The sequence below is a fragment of the Suricata suricatta genome, chromosome 9 (genome assembly GCF_006229205.1).
Source record: "Suricata suricatta isolate VVHF042 chromosome 9, meerkat_22Aug2017_6uvM2_HiC, whole genome shotgun sequence".
Classification (NCBI taxonomy): domain Eukaryota; kingdom Metazoa; phylum Chordata; class Mammalia; order Carnivora; family Herpestidae; genus Suricata; species Suricata suricatta.
In genome coordinates this window covers 82,929,256-82,948,740 of record NC_043708.1, presented here as the reverse complement: position 1 = coordinate 82,948,740, position 19,485 = coordinate 82,929,256, and the positions used below count along the sequence as shown (strand labels likewise).

At 36.2% G+C, this 19,485-nt stretch overlaps 1 protein-coding gene, 1 long non-coding RNA gene and 1 other non-coding gene across 7 annotated transcripts in view; 2 read left to right on the top strand and 1 right to left on the bottom strand.

Annotated features, from left to right (window-relative positions):
* LOC115302804 overlaps window positions 1-18,563 on the bottom strand; it is an 87,682-nt gene extending 69,119 nt beyond the window's left edge. Inside the window, exons 1-2 of the long non-coding RNA XR_003913641.1 lie at window positions 18,464-18,563; window positions 8,110-8,188 (exon numbers count right to left, since the gene is read on the bottom strand). This is a non-coding gene — a long non-coding RNA (uncharacterized LOC115302804). The remainder of the gene's footprint in view (window positions 1-8,109; window positions 8,189-18,463) is intronic.
* Window positions 1-19,485, top strand: part of TTBK2 (tau tubulin kinase 2) — a 140,380-nt gene that overhangs the window by 23,071 nt on the left and 97,824 nt on the right. For 3 of the 5 annotated variants that reach the window (XM_029952767.1, XM_029952768.1, XM_029952766.1), the window contains exon 1: window positions 9,936-10,022. Coding sequence is in view for 2 of the 5 variants with exons in the window: in XM_029952764.1 (XP_029808624.1) it covers window positions 4,844-4,912; window positions 9,875-10,022 (217 nt within the window). In the remaining 3 variants the exon portion in view is untranslated. Of the gene's footprint in view, window positions 1-4,776; window positions 4,913-9,874; window positions 10,023-19,485 lie in introns of those variants that run through there. The other 2 variants (XM_029952764.1, XM_029952763.1) reach the window with 1 other exon arrangement.
* Window positions 17,960-18,033, top strand: TRNAK-CUU. Its single transcript has one exon. It is a non-coding gene; the product is annotated as a tRNA-Lys (tRNA).

Here is a 19,485-nt window from a genome sequence, read left to right as displayed (position 1 = left end):
AGATGAACCATTGTATATTCCACTAATCCTCTATTGTTGGACTGGTAGTTTTTTTTCTAGTCTTGTGATTTTAAGTAGTGTTATAGCAGAAAGTCTTGTGAAGAAGTCATTTCACATTTTTCATCATGTTACCTTTGGGATAGATTCCTTGATGTATAATTACTGGTTTAGAGTTTATGTGTGTATTATCATGCTGAATGTTAACCAGTTTCCTCACGTTGGGCCCATACCATCCTTTCCTTTCTTTTCTTTTGCTTTGCTTTCCTTTTTTCCTATGGTAAAGAAAATATAACATAAAATATACCATCTTAATCATTTGTAAGTGTACACATCATTAGTGTTAAGTTTATTCACTTTGTTGTAAAACAGATCTCCAAAACTCTTTGTTCTTGCAAAATTGAAATTGTGTACCTCTTGAACAACAATTCCTCCTTTCATCCTCCCCTCCTGCCCCTAGTAACTACCATTCTACTTGTTCTGTTCATAATTTGGACTACTCTAAATCCTTCATATAAGTAGATGCATAAGATTATTGTCCTTTTGTGACTGGTTTATTTCACTCAGCATAATGTTCTCAAGGTTCGTTCATGTTGTAGCATGTCAGGATTTCCTTCCTTTTTTAAGGCTAAATAATATTCCATTGTATGCGTATACCACATTTTAAAAATCCATTCATCTGTTGATGGAGATTGGGGCTGTGTCCATGTTTTGGCTATTGTGAGTAATGCTGCTGTGAACTTGAGTGTGCAAATATACGTGTTTGAGACCTTGTTTTCAACCTGAGGGGGTATATATCCAGCATTGGAATTGCCGAATCATGTGAGAAGTGTATGTTTAATGTTTTGAGGAACTGCCATACTGTATGTTTCATCATGGCTGTTTTTATATTTTTACATTTTAAATTCCCACTAATAGTGCACAAGGGTTGCAATTTCTCTGCATCCTCTCCAACACTTATTATTTTCTGGTTTTTTGCTTGCTTGTTTTTAATAGTAGCCATCCTAGTGGTTATGAGGTGATTTCTCATGAGATTTTGAATTGCATTTCTCGAATGATTAGAGATGTTGACCATCTGTTAATAAGCTTTTTAGCCATATAGATGTCTTTTTTGGAGAATTATTTATTTAGATCATTTGCCTATTCTTAAATTGAGTTATTTGGTTTTTGGAGTTGTTGAATTGTTCTTTATATATTCTGGATATTAGCCCTTTATCAGATACTACAGTTTACAGTTATTTTTCTCTAGGTTGTCTTTTAACGTAAAAATTTGATGAAGTCCAATTTATCTTTTTTTTTTCTTTTTGGTTTGTTGTACTTACAGTATCCTATTCAAGAAATCATTGCCTAATCCAGGGTCATAGAGATTTCTGCCTTTGATTTCTTCTCCAAGAATTTTATAGTTGTAGCTTTCACTTTTATGTCTTTGATACATTTTGAGTTAATTTTTGTATATGATATTAGATGGGAATACAAGTTCATTCTTTTGCATTGGATATGATAACAGTGAATTAGGGCAAATTCAAGACCTTTTATCACTTTGTACATTGGTGTTTTATGTGTCTTTGATAGAGAAAGACTTTTTAAACATAACCATACTACTATTATTACGCCCTAGAAAATTACCAGTTATTCCTTAATATTATATCCTACTCAGTTTTTTTCTGATAGCTAGTTGTTGCCTGAGTTTGAAATGTATCTTGTTTCTTGTAATGTATAGAGTAAGATCTTTTATTTTCCATACCATTTATTTGTTGGAGAAACTGGTCATTTTGTCCTTTCGGATCTCAAGTGTCATGGATTTAGCTCACTGTATTCTCATGTTGACATTTAACATGTTCCTTTGTTCCCTTTATTTTTCTAAAATGATTATTAAATCTAGAGTATTGATTAGATTTAGGTTTGAAATTTTTTTTAGGCAAGAGACTTCATAGGTGGTACTGAAAAAATTTTGCCGCAGAACATCAGGAAGCACTTGTTTCATTGTCTTGCTTTTTAGTGAGGTTAAGCTTGATTGCTGGGGGTTGCCTGGGTGACTGAGTTGGTTGAGCATCTAACTTGATTTTGGCTTAGGTCATGATCCCATGGTTTGTGAGTTCGAGCCCCGTGTTGGGCTCTGTGCTGTGGCATGGAGCCTGCTTGGAATTGTCTCTTTCTCACCATCTTTCCCTGATTCCTCTGTGGTCTCTGGTGTTTTCTCTCTCTCTCTCTCTCTCTCTCAATATAAATAAATAAATTTAACAAAAAAGATTGATTGGTGGGTTCAACTTGATCCTTTCATATTAAATTTCCCATCTATCTTTTACCTTCTCATTTTAGCAAAACTATTGATGGTCATTGTTCAGATTTATTAGTTAACCAAGGATTTGGAAAATGGTAATTTTCTATTTAAAAATTTTTTTAACATTTATTGATTTTTGAGAGAAAGAGACAGAGAAAGAGAGAGAGAGAGAGAGAGAGAGAGAGAGAGAGAGAGAGAGAGAAAGGGGAGAGAAGACAAGCAGGGAAGAGGCAGAGAGAGAGAGGGAGACACAGGCTCCAGGCTCTGAGCTGTCCGCACAGAGCCTGGCACGTGGCTCAAACTCAAGAACTGCGAGATCATGACCTGAGCCGAAGTCGGATGCTTACTGACTGAGCCACCCAGGCGCCCCATGGAAAATGGTGATTTTCTAATTCTGCCATTTATTCTGGCATTTATTAGCTGTGATTATTCTCTGAGGAAAAAATTCATCCCCTTAGCTTCCCCAAAATACTGTTCATACCAGAAAGGCATGATAAATCCATGATTCTTTGCTTCTTTATCAGTGTTCAAAGTAATAAGTTGTACCCTAGCAACCTCCACAGATGACCAAAGAGATATTTTCTTTTAAAAGTTTATTTGAGAGAGAGAGAGAGAGACTGTGTGCGAGCAAGGGAGAGGGGCAGAGGGAGAGAGAGAATCTCTATACCCACACAGGGCTCAATCCCATGTCCCTGGGATCATGACCTGAGCCAAAACCAGCTGTCAGATGCTCAACCTACTAGGCCACCCAGGCACCCCTCTTTCTCCTTTTTTGAGTGTCATTATGAACTCATTGGTGTTTGTAGTTTTAATATTTTCCAATCATTGCAGTCTCCATTCTTCTATATGTTCAAATGAGAAATTTGGCAAATGAGAATCCTTTTGCCTGGCTCTGATATGCTTTGACTTGCTTATAGTAGTATTGTTGAAGTTTTTGCTTTCTGATTTGACCAGATGTCTCAAGTTCATTGTGTACAATTTCCTGTGTCAGACCTGGAATAAGCCATTTCTCCAGGGAGCCCTGATTTCTTTTAATGGGGGGTGATGTTTAAAGTCCACAATCTGAAGGCAGAGGTATTCATTGCTACTGGGTTATCATTGCTTTTAGGTCTTTTCAGGCTATTCCTCATGCCAAACCTTCTACCATAATTCCTTGGTTGTCTGACACTTGTTATAGTTGATTCTTAGGGGCATTTCCTGGGAACAGTGTTGAGTTCTGTGTTTCATACTGTTTGTTTCCTTTAGCTGTGGAAGTTAGTTTAGCTGGATAGAACATCTTTGGCTTACATTTTATTTCCTTAGGTATTTAAATGTATAATCTTGGCTGGTATAAACTGTGCCAGTGTCTATTGTCAGTGCCAGTGTCTTTTTTTTCTTTCCCTTTTAAGTAATTTGGACTATCTGCACAGATGCCAATGATTTCCCCGCCTTGAAATACAGTAGTTTTATCACACTGTGTGTTGATGTTGTCGTCTGAGTTGTTTTCCCAGGTATATCTCACTGGTATATCATTTCAATATGCAAATGTAGCCTTTTTCTTTTAATTTACAGAAATTTTTTGAATTATAGTAGCTAGTATTTGCTCTGTTTCATTGCATGGGTTTTCTTTTTTGGGGTCTTCTATAATATGTATTTTGTATTTACTTCACCTTTTATGTGTCACTTTTACTTTTAAATTTCTTTACAATTTTTTTTCATTTTCTTCTTTTTTTCTCCTTTAATTTGTATGGTTTCTTCTCATGTGTTTCCTCTAGGAGAGTCTTCATTTCTGATCGTTTTCTGAGTATTTCTTTTTATGTCTTCCTAATTTCTAATTATGATTTATGTTGTTTTAAAGCTTTCTTTTTCTTTCTTTTTAAAGTTTTTTTTAGTTTGTTCTGTAAAGTTATAGTTTTCATCCCCTTATCTCCTTTAGGAGATAGGCCAGATTCTTCTGCTAGATTTTCATTTTCTATGGGTATGCTGTTCATATTATTATCTTCTTTTTCTTTAAGTATTGTCATATTGGAACTGATCAACAGTCCTTTTCTGTGGCTCATGTTTATTTCTTGTGCATTTTGAATGCATTATGTATGTACATTATGTAGCATTAAGATTTTATTAGCTCTGATGATGATAAGCTCTAAGTTACAACCTATTAAACTGTAAGCTGTTGTAAGTTAGGTACCGTGTCTTTTTCTTTAGCAATATGTGGTAGTCTGTCTGGGTCAGTTGCCATTGACACTATGCTTGCTGAATAGTCTAGCAATCTCAGTTAGTGAAATTATACGTAATGTCTTTGTAATGTCTAAGGCATTTGTAATGTCATGGGCATCTGTAAAGGAAAGATATTTTTATATATGCACTAAACAGATTTTGGAACTGAGTTTGTGGGGTTTTTACCCCCTTTCCAACAAAGCAGCCTAGTTAATGTGTAGAATTAATAGTGCTACTTGGTCCTGGAATGTTTGTCTTAATTAATTAGCCCTGATATGCTGCTCCTGTTTCTTTTGTTTTAGGTTAAATGGAAACCACCCTCGGGAGCTGGATGCCTGTGTAGCTGTTCTGTCACATCAGTGAATTGCAATGAGTGGAGGAGGAGAGCAGCCAGATATTCTCAGTGTTGGAATCTTGGTCAAAGAAAGATGGAAAGTGGTGGGTATATCTTCTAGATTGAGAGAGAACATAATCAGGATAATTTTTGGTATCTTGATAAAAATAGCATATCCTTAGGAAATTATATATATATATATATTGCTAATATGCCTGAAGCAATTGTTTTCAGTTATTTTCCTGTGATTAAGTCCTGTTTACACAATAATTCTTGCTTTATTTCGTAGTCAGTTTTCCTAACCTCTGATAGGTAATACTGAGTAAAGCAGATAAAAGTGTGCTTAGCGAAAGACAAATGAAAAAAAAATACAGTATGATGAACTCTTTTTAAAAAGTTTTGAACGTTTTCTTAAGGAAAATTGTAAGCATACATAAAAGTAGGGAGACTGATATAATGAATATTTATATACTCATGCCTCAGCTTAAACAGTTATCAGTTTATAGTCAATCTTGCTTTATCTCTTTAACCTCCCTCCCGGAATATTTTGGAGCAGATCTTTTACCTTGTGTTTCTTCTGTGTGTACTTCAATTATGTATCTCTGAAGGTTAAAAATTCTTTTAAAAATGTGGTCATAATATTATCACACCTAATAATTTTTAATGTTATTAAGTATTCTTCCAGCTTTCATATTTTCCCTATTGTAAATTATTTTTAACAGTTTGAATCAAACCCAAATAAAGCCGGGATGTTGCAATTGGTTGATATCACTTAAGTATTTTTTAATTTATAAATTTCTTTTTATCTTTCTTTTCTTCCTTACAATTTATTTATGGACGAAACTTGGTCATTTACCTGTAGAATTTCCCAGTTTGGATTTTTCTGATTTCTTCCATGTGGTATTAATAGATTTCTCTGTCTCATGTATTTAATGTAATTCTTATTTATTTATTTACTTATTTTTAAAAGTTTGTTTATTTTGAGAGAGAAAGCAGGGGAAGAGCAGAGAGGGAGCAATAGAGATAATACCAAACAGGCTCTGCACCAGCAACCTCCCAATGTAGGACTCGATCTCAGAAACTGAGATCATGACCTGAGCTGAAATCAAGAGTCGGGAGCTTAACCAACTAAGCCATCCATGCATCCCAAAATTACATTTATTGAGGTTTGATTAGATCTGAGTTCAGGTTTGTTTATTGAGTTGGTATATTTTTTTCCCCATAAAGGGTATTGTGATCTTTCATTAGGAGGCACTTAAGTCTTTTCACCCATCAAGACACTGTGTGTCCTATTGTCCATTATCATCTTAGCAGTATCGATCATCATTTTCTAGGTCTGTTAATTGCAGATTGTTGATATTTTGGTATTCTTTCATTTTTAAAATGTTTATTTTGAGAGAGAGAGAGAGAGTGCACCCATGTGCAAGTGGGGGAGAGGCAGAAAGAGAGAATCTGAAGCAGACTCCACACCTAGTGCTGAGTCTGACATGGGGCTCGATCTTACGACCAGAATATCATGACTTCAGTCAAAATGGATGCTCAACCTACTGAACCAGGCAGGCACTCCTATCATTCCTTCATTTTTTAGTTGAGGTACCTCTACAAAGAGAAATTTTTTTGGCATCAACTATTTGACCTGAGATACATTTTGATTAGGAAAACAGAATATATGCTTAATTACTTTTCTTAATTTACCAGTTTTCAAAATAATGAACTGGTTCCCTAGCATTTTCCAAAAGTGACCAATGAGATTTTTAAAAATAGGTAGTCAAGAATGCATGGATTTAAGCATATTTCATATGTTTCAGTCAGTTGTAGTTACTATCCTTATTGATCTCTAAATTGTCTTATTTGACTGGGGAGGGGGACGACACCCTTCAGGTTGTCTCTTGAGTCTTTCAACATGATCCTAATAGTCCTTTGATGTCTTCCTTGTCCTGGATTTGGAATCTGCCATCTTCCTTGCTCTTCAAGGAACAATTTTTATTTCAGATGTATTTAAATATATATTTTATTACTATCGAGTCTTTTGTTGATCAGAGTTTTGTTCCATTACTAAGCTTAGCAAATTTATTCTAGTGGTTTCCTTAATATGTCAACAGATTGGAAAAAGAAGATTCTTCCTTTAGAAATACAAATTTTGTTTCTAGGTATACAGTGTTTTACCAATCAGGCAAATCAGTCAGCTTTGAAAATTTACTTGAGTAAATATAAGAAAAGAACCATGTTGTCATCATGGATTGGTGCAGGAAGATTACAGCAATTAGTAATCTTTTATGTAAGTCGGGAATGAATGTTTCTTTGGTGAGTGTTTTGCATTAAGGGCTCTGATAAAGTTTGGCTTTTTCCAGTAGACATATCAGAAGGTGACAGATGAAGCTACACCTGGCTTAGTTGCTCTGTCCTGATAATTAGAACTAATATATGTATTGAACATGTCCCTCAAATTTGGGAGGCATCGTGGCATTTTAGTAAGAAATAGGGTCATTGTTATGGATGGTGTTTTGGTTATCTACCATTATGAACAAATGGCATAAAAATTTAGAGGCTTAAAATACATATATTGCATATATGTATACACACATATATAAAATATATAAGTATTGAGGGTTGAGTGGGTTAGAGGATCCAACTTTCAAATGGGTTGTTTGGTGACTTGAAGGTCCTTAGTTCCCTAATCTACCCCTTTCATCCCTGGTAGCTTATTTTCTAGACCTCTTCACAGGTCTGTGGCTTCTCAGATGGTCACACTTTTTACATGGTAGCTGACTTTTGAGAGACAGAAAACAGAAACTACAGGGCTGGTTAAAGACTTTTCTCAGGGCTGGTGCAGTATTACTTTGCTATGTTCTGTTGGTTAAAGCAACCACAAGATTTACCCAGATTTAAGAGGGTGAATAATGGACACTATATCTTGGGTGAGTGGCAAGGTCATACTGAAGGAGACAAAAGGGATGGGTGGTATTGTTGTGATCATCTTAGGGAAACAAAGTCTGCCACAGACCTTGCCACCATTCTTTCCCTAATCTACATACCCCCATCATACTAAACTGCCTCTAGCTTTCTGCTTTATAAACATTGATGATGTCTTAGTGCTTTGTCAAGCTCAGTAAAAAATACTAATGTTCCACTCTTGTTGAAATGACATTATAGGAGTAGACCAAGGAGCAAAAATCATTACTTTGGTCTAGATTTTATGTTCTGTCATTTGGTAAGGTTTTAAAGTTATATTAGGCTTTGTTTAATTGGCAGATATTAAGAATCATCAGTATCAATCACGGCCCAACAAAAAACAACTTACCTGAAATGAACTTCTGAAACTTTATTTTAGTCCGGAGCTCATACTGGAGTTCCTCAGGCTATCTCTTCTCATCACGCAACTGGAATAAAGGATTATGGCTCTTATATACAAAGCAATGAATAGTTATTTAGAAATAATTATATAGTTACCATTTAGCCACTTGCAATAGGGGAAAAATAGAAAGGTGTGGCTCTTTCTAAAGAAGCTTAGTTTCACTGTAGGGAGCAAGGATGTTGACATTGGAAAGTCAAAAAAACAGTATAGTGAATTAATACAAGTGATATCTGAGGTGTTTAGCTTAGTAAACTGATTAAAAGATTAAGCAAATAATTTCTATAGAAATTCAGAAGCTAGAGAAATCTGCCTGGAGCCAATAATCAGTACAGATGCAGTGCTGAAAGAAATAGAACTTAGTGAGTCCTCTGGGGTGGTTAGGATTTAGGACCCTGTGTCTCACGTGAGGACTGCCTGCATTATATCACATCTTAGATGTTTGATAATGTGGAAAGGAGAAGACCTTGAGGAAATGGAAGAAGGCTAATTCTATGCTGTATCTGGTTTCAAGTTTATTACCCACCTTGGTGCTCATAATTCTAGAGGTTCAGTTGTCACTAAAACTTGAGAACTTCTTATAATACTCAGACAGAGATCCTGGTATTCCTCAGTTAAGCCAGCCCATTTCATCAGGAAGGATATTAAGTGTTTGTTGAAAGTGTTTTATTTGATTAGACTTTGTCTTATTTGAGCATATAGTTATATAGTGAACTCTGGGGTAGTTTAGACAGGAGTTTTCTATCTCTTCTGTGGAGCCTGCTCAGTGCCTCAGAGAGGAGGATGAGTGCTGCATGAGGACTGGGCTCTGGCTGCCTCACTCCCACCTCTAGCCTCTCCACATATACTTCTCGGCTGGGTTCCAGATATGATTTCGATTGGCAAAAAGATTTCATGGTTTAAAAAGTTTTCAAATATTGCCTTAGAATTAAAATAACATGTTTGGTTGTTGGGGGCATTGTGGCAAGTGAAGCTTTTAGATGCTATGCTTTTTTGTGACATTTTTGATGCTTGCTGTAGACTAAATTTTAAAATTGTGGCCGAAAATCATGGAAAGAGCCTAAATGTCCATCAACTGATGAATGGATCAAGAAGATGTGGTTTATATATAGAGTGGAGTACTACATGGCAATGAGAAAGAATGAAATCTGGCCATTTGTAGCAATGTGGATGGAACTCGAGGGTGTCATGCTAAGTGAAATAAGTCAGGCAGAAAAGGACAGGTACCATATGTTTTTACTCCTAAGTGTAACAGGAGAAACTTAGCAGATGACCATGGTGGAGGGGAAGGGGGAAAATAGTTGGGCAGAGGGAGGGAGGTCAACCATGAGAGACTCCTGAATACGGAGAACAAACTGAGGGCTGATGGGGCAGAGGGGAAGAGGGGTGCTGGTCATGGAGGAGGACACTTGTCGGGATGAGTACTAGGTGTTACATGAAAACCAATTTGACAGTAAACTATAAAAAAATAAAAATAAAATTGTGGCCAAAATAATTTCATTACCTTTTGTGGGCAAAACTGTGGGAAAAGGTTTTGATGGTATTTTAGGCATTTGTTTTCTTGGCATATGTGCAGTTAATTTAACAGTATTGAGATCTTTTATCCTCAAATAGGGATACTAAAATTAAATATTTTTTTAATATGAAAGATGAGTTGTTTCCAATTAGAATGTTCTAGTAATTTTATGTGTGTATGTTCTTATTTCTCCTGCAGTTGAGGAAGATTGGGGGTGGGGGCTTTGGAGAAATTTACGATGCCTTGGACATGCTTACCAGGGAAAATGTTGCACTGAAGGTAGAATCAGCTCAACAACCAAAACAAGTTCTGAAAATGGAGGTTGCTGTACTGAAAAAACTACAAGGTAAGCTACTTTGTATGATATCCCAAACAATTTATAATTTATTGTTACTTTTATAAACCTCAGTTACATTCTCAAACTCTTAATGAATAATCAGTTGTCAGCTCTATATAAACAATGCTTAGCATTTTCCTCTTGGAAATTTTATCACTAACTAGCATAGGAGTAGAAATATTGATTGCTTAGGCTAATTAGCCTTTGGGAATTCCTTTTCATGGTGAGTAAGGATGAGACAGGTGACTAAGGATAAAACATTCTGCTTTAGAAAGTTTTTTGTTAGTCTGTTTTGGTAAAAATTTGCCTTTTTTTCTTAAACCACTAAAATGAATACCTCTGAGTTGTTTCTGCTCATGTCATTGAGTGTAAATATGCTTTAATCACACCAAGGAATCTGCCTTCAAATCATACTGCAGGATGGATTAAAAATAATACTGTTTGTTGTGTGACTAACTTTTTCTTGCTCTGTTGTCATTTTTGACATCTCTTTTCTACTTGGGTTCCTATTTTTTTACTACAAGGATAAATAATTTTTTTTTTTTACTGACTTTAACCCAGTCATGTAACACCCTGAATATACTGCTAGTTTGTATTCATCTTTGTATTTTCAGTTTAATTATATAATCTGATATTACTCATATTTAAATGTTTTACTTGAATCAAAATTAGATGGAGTGATTAGCACATTAAGTGATCTTGTTAAGCTCTAAAAGGTTTGATATTGTTATGGGATATCTGTTAGTATCTAAAGGAATTTAGTGGTAACATACAGAACAAAGGAAGTTGCTGGAATTAGTAGAAATAACTGTAGTTGGTAAAAATAGCAAAGACAAAGTGCTGTGTAACCTAAGATCTTAAATTCACGGCTGTGTAGTCTCTAGTGTGTAAACTAGATTGTGTTAAATTAATGAAGTGTGTGTGTATTATGTATTCTGGCAGTGTCTGTTCTTTTAATCATTGCCCTTTGCCTAAGCTTTCTGATTATCCAGGTTTAAAAAAATTTTTTTTAATGTTTTATTTATTTTTGAGACAGAGAGAGACAGAGCATGAGAGGGGGAGGGGCAGAGAGAGAAGGAGACAGAACCAGAAGCAGGCTCCAGGCTCTGAGCTAGATGTCAGCACAGAGCCTGACGCAGGGCTTGAACCCACGAACGTGAGATCTGTCCTGAGCCGAAGCCGAGGCTTAACTGACTGAGCCACCCAGGCGCCCCTGATTATCCAGGTTTTTCTAACAGTTGGCTCATTTGATTAGAGCCTGATGCTAATAAAATTATAGATCTGTTTAATAGTTTTTAGCCCAAACTTAGCTTTCTGAAAACACGAGAAATTAGGAAAGCAGTGGATAAGTCAATACCTACTAGGAGAAACATAATCGGAGAAGGAAGAATTAGGGGAAACGATGGTGCTCTCTTTTTTTTTCACCTTTTCTCTTTACCCCCTGTTTCTCTGGAGCTGTTCTCAGTTCATTGACATAGAGACCACAAATAGGTGCGGCTGGAGCTACCAATTCCTGGGTTGCTCAGATTCTAGGACGTCTCTGACTCTCAGACAAGCCCATAAAAGATATGTCAGCATCAGTGTGGCCTGCACAGTGCCACTTCACCTTTCACCTACTTGGCCCTTAGAAGATGTTTCCAGGTGAGGCAGGATGTAGCCCTATAGGCCTTTCAGTAGGTTCTCTTGCCTATTTTGACCACAATTTACTCAGGATTCTATGGGATAAAGCTTGAAGATAACTATAGTACTTAAAAAATTTTTTTAATGTTTATTATTTTTTAAAATATAATTTATTGTCAAGTTAGCTAACATAACAGTGTATACAGCATGCTTCACTTATATACAGCATCCATGGCTGGTCCCAACAAGTGCCAACAAGTGCCGTTCTCAGTGCCCATCACCCATTTTCTCCTCCCCCACCCCCCAATCAACCCTCAGTTCTCTGTATTTAAGAATCTCTTATGCTTTGCCTCCCTCTCTGCCACATTACTGAAAGAGCCCAAATGTCCATCAACTGATGAGTGGCTAAAGAAGATGTGGTTTAAATATACAATGGAATACTACTTGGCAGTGAGAAAGAATGAGATCTTGCCATTTGCAACAACGTTGATGGAACTACAGGGTATTATGCTAAGAATGAAATAAATCAGTCAGAGAAAAACAGATATTATGTTTTCTCTCTCATGTGGGATTTGAGAAACTTAACAGCAAACATGGGGGAAGGGAAGGGGAAGAAAATAATGTTTATCTTTGAGAGAGAATGTGAGCAGGGAAGGGGCAGAGAGAGGGAGACACAGAATCTGAAGTAGGCTCCAGGCTCCAAGCTGTCAGCAAAAGTCTGACATGAGGCTCGAATCCATAAACCATGAGATCATGACCTGAGCCAAAGTTGGCCACTTAACTGACTGAGCCACCCAGGCACCTGCCCCACTGTAGTAGCTTTTAATGGATGAATTGGAGACACTTGGATGCTTAGTCTCTTCTTCTCCTTCTGGTTATTTTATCTTTCATACTATTAACTGAAATGTTTTTCCTACCTGCTTATAACCACATCTTAGTCCTCAAAATCCTTCACTTTCCAAAAATAAATGGGTTTTTATCTTCTGGTCTGTATTTCTTCTTTTGTTTTTAAGGTTTTGTTTCCATGATCTGTATTTCAATGAGGCAGCCCTTGACTCTTCTTGGCTTTCTCACTTATGCCTTCTGCATATTTAATACTTCACAACCTCTTTTTGTTGAAAGTGCTTTAGAATTTGGACCTTCTTGAGAACATTTTTATGGGGCTGACTTGCTTGTCTTCCTTTTGATATAATGACTTCTTACTCACTGACCCCAGTGAAAAGCCTCAGTGTATAAGGAGAAGATACATAACCAGAGGCTAACCCTTTAAAGGATTGGTTGGTTTTAGATTTTTTTTTAAAAAATATTTATTTTTGAGAGAGAGCAAGAGTCAGAGTGTGAGTGGGGGAAGGGCAGAGAGGGAGAGAGACGCAGAATCCAAAGCAGGCTCTAGGCTTTTAGCTATTAGCACAGAACCTGATGTGGATCTCAAACTCAAGAACCATGAGATCATGAACTGAGCCAAAGTTGGATGCTTAACTGACTGAGCCACCAGGTGCCCCAGGATTGGTTAGTTTTTAACTGATGTTCAGTTTTTGATAGGTGATAGAAGGATTTGTTTCTTTACAAGATAAAGAGATATTTTAAGTTGAATTTAGCCAGAGCCCTAAGTTTTATTCCTTATAACAAATCAGTTTCCCTTTTCAAAATTCTCACAATTTTTTTCTTGGATTCTCAATTTTCTCTCAGTACTTCCTGTATTTACTAACCCTGTGTTTCCTTAGCTCATGCAGAACTATCTCTACTAGTATGATCCTTTCTCATCAGCCCTGACATGCGAATGCCTTAGTGTTTTACCCCATCTTTTCTTCTAAATGACCTCCCCTATGCTACTATATCAGATTACTCTATTTTCACAGCTTTCTAAACCATTCTGGATGTATCCTATAATTCTCTATTGAATCAAGTTTGACTCCTGAGTTGTATTTGGTTTTTAAAAATGTGTTTGAGGGGCACTCAGGTGGGTCAGTTGGTTAAGCATTCACCTTTCGACTTCAGCTCAAATCTTGCAGTTTCTGAATTCTAGCACTGCGTCAGGCTCTGTGCTACTAGCCTGCTTGGGATTCTTTGTCTCCCTTTCTCTCTGCCCCTTCTGTGCTTGTGCTCTCTCTCTCTAAATAAGTAAATAAATAAATAAAAATGTGTTCGAATGTGTTAGTTACTGCTAGACTAAACCATGTCTACAGGCCTTTTAGATAGTACTTCTACACTTAGTTATTATTTTGTAAAATATCCCAGTAACTAGAACCATACAACTTAATAAGCTTTTCTTTTTATTAATATACATCTGCGTATAATTTATTTGTGTTTCCTCCTTGTCTCCATTTGGACTATACTATCTTTGAACTTTTGGTTTTCAGTTCAATTGCTTTGAAACGTAGAGCAGAAGAGATAATTGCCTCCCTAGTCTGGTAGATTCCTTTTTCTTTCTTCTCTCCCATCTTCAGTAAATGTTTTGTACTGCTATCCTAGTCATCTTCACTTCTCCTTTTTAATGGCCCTCTTGAGCTGTATCTCACCGCATCACTTTTTTTAGTCTTTTTAATAAGTACATTATCTGCACTGTTGGTGTAAGAGAAAAAAAATCTTCTGTCTCATGATTTCAGACTGATCACCAGTTATTCTGCAATACCTCAGAAACCTACTATCAATGCTTTTAAAAAAGATTCCTGTTCCATTTTTAACAAAATTTGACACATAGCTAGAATCCTGCAGCAAGATAGGCAAATCTTAAATTTTCTATATTCCCTGATTTTTATTATGAAAAAATCTAAATATACACAAAAGTGGAAATAATTATATAAAGAACATTCTTTGTACCCAGTAGTCAACTTTGATGTATCAACACTTGGCCAATCCTGTTGCAGCTGTATTCTGCTCCTTCAACACTCTGCCACCTTGCTGAAGTAGTATTCAAAAAGGAATGCTAGGTTGCTTCTGCATCCTGGTGCTGCTTCTGGGATGTTTGTTATAATTGGTAAGCCAGTATTGATTCATTATTATTAACTAAGATCTATAATTTATGTATGGGTACTCCTTTTTAAAAATAACATACATAGTAGTTTTAAACATCTAACAAAATTATTTCTCAATACCATCTAAAATCTTTGCAGTATTTAGTTTTCTCCCACTGTATCAAAAATATCCTATTGTTCTGTCTTTGAGGCCTGTTGAGATCTTGTCAGCACCGATAGTGTGGGAGGGAAAGAACTAGTGAGTGAGCAGGACTGGGAGGCATACTTTGGCTCTTGATTGTAGTACTGACCAGTGGGAAGTGGCAGAAGTATAATATGTAGAAAAACAAATTGTACATGACACAAAAAATTGACACCTGAGGAGTCAGGACCAGCTCCACCATCCACTGCCATGTGAACCTACCAGCCTGAATCCCTGAGGGTAATATGGGAACATTAACAAAACGCATAGGGTGGATTGTGAGGATGAAGTGATAAATGTCAAGTGTTCAGGACAATGCCCTCAATAATATTAGATTGATTAATTGGAAAAAATACCCTATTGTTGACTTGTTCAAATCAAGATGCATGTACGCTGTAGGTACATTTGGTTGACATCTCTCTCAAGTCTCTTAGTCTATGAGGGCTCTATCCTGTTTTACACCCCCCTCCACCCCCCATTTTTTGGCCTCACCATTTATTTGTTGTTGATTTTTTAATTTTTTAAAAAATGTTTGTTTATTTTGAGAGAGAAGAAGAGAGAGAGCCTGAGCGGGGGAGGTACAGAGAGACAGGAGAGAGAATCCCAATCATGCTTCATGACATCAGCACAGACCCTGACGCAGGGCCTGAACACACGAACTGTCATATCATGAACTGAGCCAAAATCAGGAGTCGGACACTTAATGGGGGGCTTAACCAACTGAGCCACCTAGGCACCCTGCCATTTATTTGTTGAAGAAATGAAGTTCTTAGTTTGATAGAATAGTCTAAATTCTGGATTTTGCTAATCTCATACTTGTCTTTTAACATGTTTAACATGTTTCTTTAGCCTCTGTGTTTCCTATGAACGGTAGTAGATGTAGAGCTTTGGTGATATTCATGTTGTTGTTACTGCTGTTGTTTTTTGCAAGAGTACATTGTCTGATATACTGTTTCCATAGGGGTTACAAAATAGTGATTTTTCTGATTCTTTTATTTCTACCAAAAATCTGAAATGGAATTATTTTACCAAGTTAGAACTTTATTTCATCAGCTGTATGCTTCCCCCGAAGCATAGTTGCTATAAGAAGGGCAGGATAAAGGCTTGATTTTTCATCCCTCTTATTTTCCAGTTCTCAGAATAGTGAGCTTTGTGCCATATATGACTTGTAAATTGTTTTTATTTTTGTTTTTGTTTTCAGAATCATCATGAACTCAAGGGTTTATGTGTATTTTATTTCAACTCATTGCAGACATTGTTATTTTGATGCTCAAATTTTCATGTCTTTGGCTAGTGGAAGCCCTCTCAAGTTGGTTGCTGTGTCATTCTAACTCCAGTGTTCTCTGATATCATCTTTCTTTTCTGGCACAGGCCATATTTCAGGCTTTCTTTGAACTTTTCCTTGTGCTGTTGTTGGAATCAAGAACTCTGTTTCTCCAGGAAGCACTATTTCCTTTTATTGGGAAACAGTTGAGACTACAATGTGGCACTAGAGCACTAGTTGCTATTGGGCCCACACATTTCTCTCAATAGGTTTTAATAATCACTAAATTTTGTCTGGTTTATTCTTATTGTGTATTTTTCAATGTGTTTGAATTATGTATTTTTTTAAGTTTATTTATTTGGAGAGAGAGAGTGTGTGTACACACAGGGCAAGGGCAGAGAGAAAGCTAGAGAGAGAATCCCAAGCAGGCACCATAGTCAGTGTGGATCCTGATGCCAGAGCTCCATCCCAAGACTTGAGATCATGACCTAAGCCGAAATCAGAGGTTGGCTGCTTAACTTGACTGAGCCACCCAGGATCCTCTGAATTGTTTATTTTTTAAAATATTTGGGTTGAGGGCGCCTTGGTGGCTCTGTTGGTTAACTATCTGACTTGGGCTCAGGTCATGATCTCTTGGTTTGTGGGCTTGAGCTCTGCATCGGGCCCTGTGCTGACAGTTCAGAGCCTGGAACCTGCTTTAGATTCTCTCTCTCTCTGCCCCTTCCCACTTGTGCTCTGTCTCCCTTTCTCTCTCTCTCAAAAATAAATAAAACATTAAAAAAAAAAAAGAATAGGGGCAGCTGGGTGGCTCAGTTGGTTGAGTCATGACCCACTTTAGGCTCGGGTCATGATCTCACTGGGTGTATTGACAGTTTAGAGCCTAGAGCCTGCTTCAGATTCTTTATTTCTCTTTCTTTCTGCCTCTCCCCCACCTGAGCTCGCTTGCTCGCTCGCTCTCTCTCAAAAATGAATAATAAATAAATAAAATGAAAATGCATTTGTGTCCCCTTTTAAGTTGCAAGCTATTTAAAGAATTATATGCACTTAAACTTGACATTTATATCATGTTCAAGAGCAAAATGATAGCACAAATTGGCTTTGTATTTGGTGATAGCATACATTTGTAAATGGTGATATGAGAGAATAGGATAATATAACTATTCTATTTCTGGTTATTTTCTTTATAAACTTTTTTTAAGTAAAATAAATATTGAGGTTCTGGAATAATTTGTTAAAAAGTAAGTAGTTAATAAAGTCACCTTTGGATGACTGCAGTTTAGATTCTTCACGCTGTTTTATGTAGAGATTTAACTCTATTGTTATAAAAGACAATCACTTGGATTTTCCAGAAAATCGTTTCTATTTGGTTTAGAAGTTTTTTATTTTTGGATATATGTGGTTGGTTCCACTGTTTTGGGAATTCAGAACATTGTAAAATTACTATATTTTTTCTTAGTATATCTTTTCATTAAAGAAGCCTTCTTGGATCTTTATAAGTTTAGATTTTGTTTATTTGCTTCCAGTTGCTATATAATGATATACCTAACCATAAAATAGTTTTTCTTTAAAAATATCCTGTAGTTCAGATTTCTCACTAATTCTTATGTGAAAGTTCCTTCCATAATGTGATATTCAGTCTAATTTGCAGTGTTTAAAAATCACTGCTTAAATCAATGAGTGGCTTAGAAAGTTGTCTAGCCTTTTGCCCCATTTCACTCTTTACTTCATGCTGTGAATGAAATAAAAAGAGTACTCTTGTACTCTTTCATTGTGCACCAACTTGAGTAAAACTGAGGCGGGCTTTATCGTAGATGAGAAGGTAATTTACAAACTAAGTTTTTTCTCCTCTAGATTCTCTAAAAGTGAGTATAGAATGATCCTATTAATATCAAAAAATAATAGGGGTGCCTGGCTGGTTCAGTTGGTAAGAACATGTGACTCTTGATCTCAAGGTTGTGAGTTCAAGTCCCACATTGGGCATGGAGGCTACTTAAAAAAAAAGTAAGTGCCATTGTTTGATAATCAAGTAATTTTATTTTTATTATTCACCGTTGAAATAACTAGGAAGTAATTTTTCTTGCCCTGCATAATGTAGAGAAAAACTACTTCAGTATAGCCCTTAAAGAGGGATTGATTTTGTTTTGACTTCTGGCGAACGTTTTTTACCCTGTTATATTGGTACTGCATTTTATTTTTGCCTTGGAAACTGCAGAGTACAAGCTGAGAGTTGGGAAGAAGGGTTGCTAGTATGGAAGAGCAGTGGTACCTCTTCTACCCTCCTGCTTGAAGTCTCTAGTTTCTGCTGTAAAGTGTGATTAATCCCCTTCCCCAGTTATGAGAGACATACATCATCTTTGGATTAGACTGTTGGTCTACCCAGTATAGAACACTATCTGTGAAAGTTACTCACAAGTGCTTGCCCTCATCAAGGGTCATCTGTACCATCAAAGGGTGTTAGAAGATCTCTGATAACTCTTTATGTGGGAGAGCAGAGTAGTTGAACTCTGGGATTAAAAGGTTAGGGAATAACCCTCACCCTTTGTTACATCATCTACCCATTTATAAACTAGTCATCTACCCTTTTGTTTATTTCAACTGGTACTTTTTTTCCCTAAAGTAATTTTTGCTTGCCCTGGTTAAGGTTCATTTGTTCCATCAAAGATGTGTTAAGGAGATCTCTGAGAACTTTATCTGTTCAGTGTGTTTATTTTAACTTGGAAGATTTAACATATCTTCCATCTTGGGGATTTGTCTATTCATTACTCTGGATTTAGGGAAATGACATAAGGAAATAGAATAAGTCTAGGTTATTTTAAGAAACAGAGTTCCATTTTCTTGAAAGGGAATTAATGTATTTATATACATATACATATCATTATATGTGCTTTATATGGACAATGAAAGTCTGAAATCTCAGGAAGCCATTGGAAATGGTAATGTTTGGGTATTGGGATTAGGGAGACCAAGAAAGGAGAGGATCTTTTACTGTAAAGCTTTATAACCCTTGGTGCTTAAGAAATTAAAAAGAATAATGCAAACCTTTCTTTTATAGTAAAAATGTAGTATAATAATAAATATCTTCAAAATTGATTTTTACTCTTTATCTTCTGTTTACATGATTGAAATGCATGGTGAATTAGTGAAGTGTAGTGTGATAAATAAAAAACCTGTTTTGTGTTCTGAACTTGCTTTATAAATGGTCAGTAATACCTTATTTGTGGAGAAATCTGTAGAGTGAGTGCTGACTATATCTAGGAGTTGGGCTACTGAATGCTAGGCTCATTCATAGTTATCTTGTTTTAATATCTTCTATCTAGTTCATGTGTAAGACTTCTCTCTATTTTTTTTTTTACAACCCTTTTTAAGGGTGTAATATTCACAGTACAAGATTTAAAAATAAAATAAGAATAAAGTAAAAAGTAAGTTTGCTTT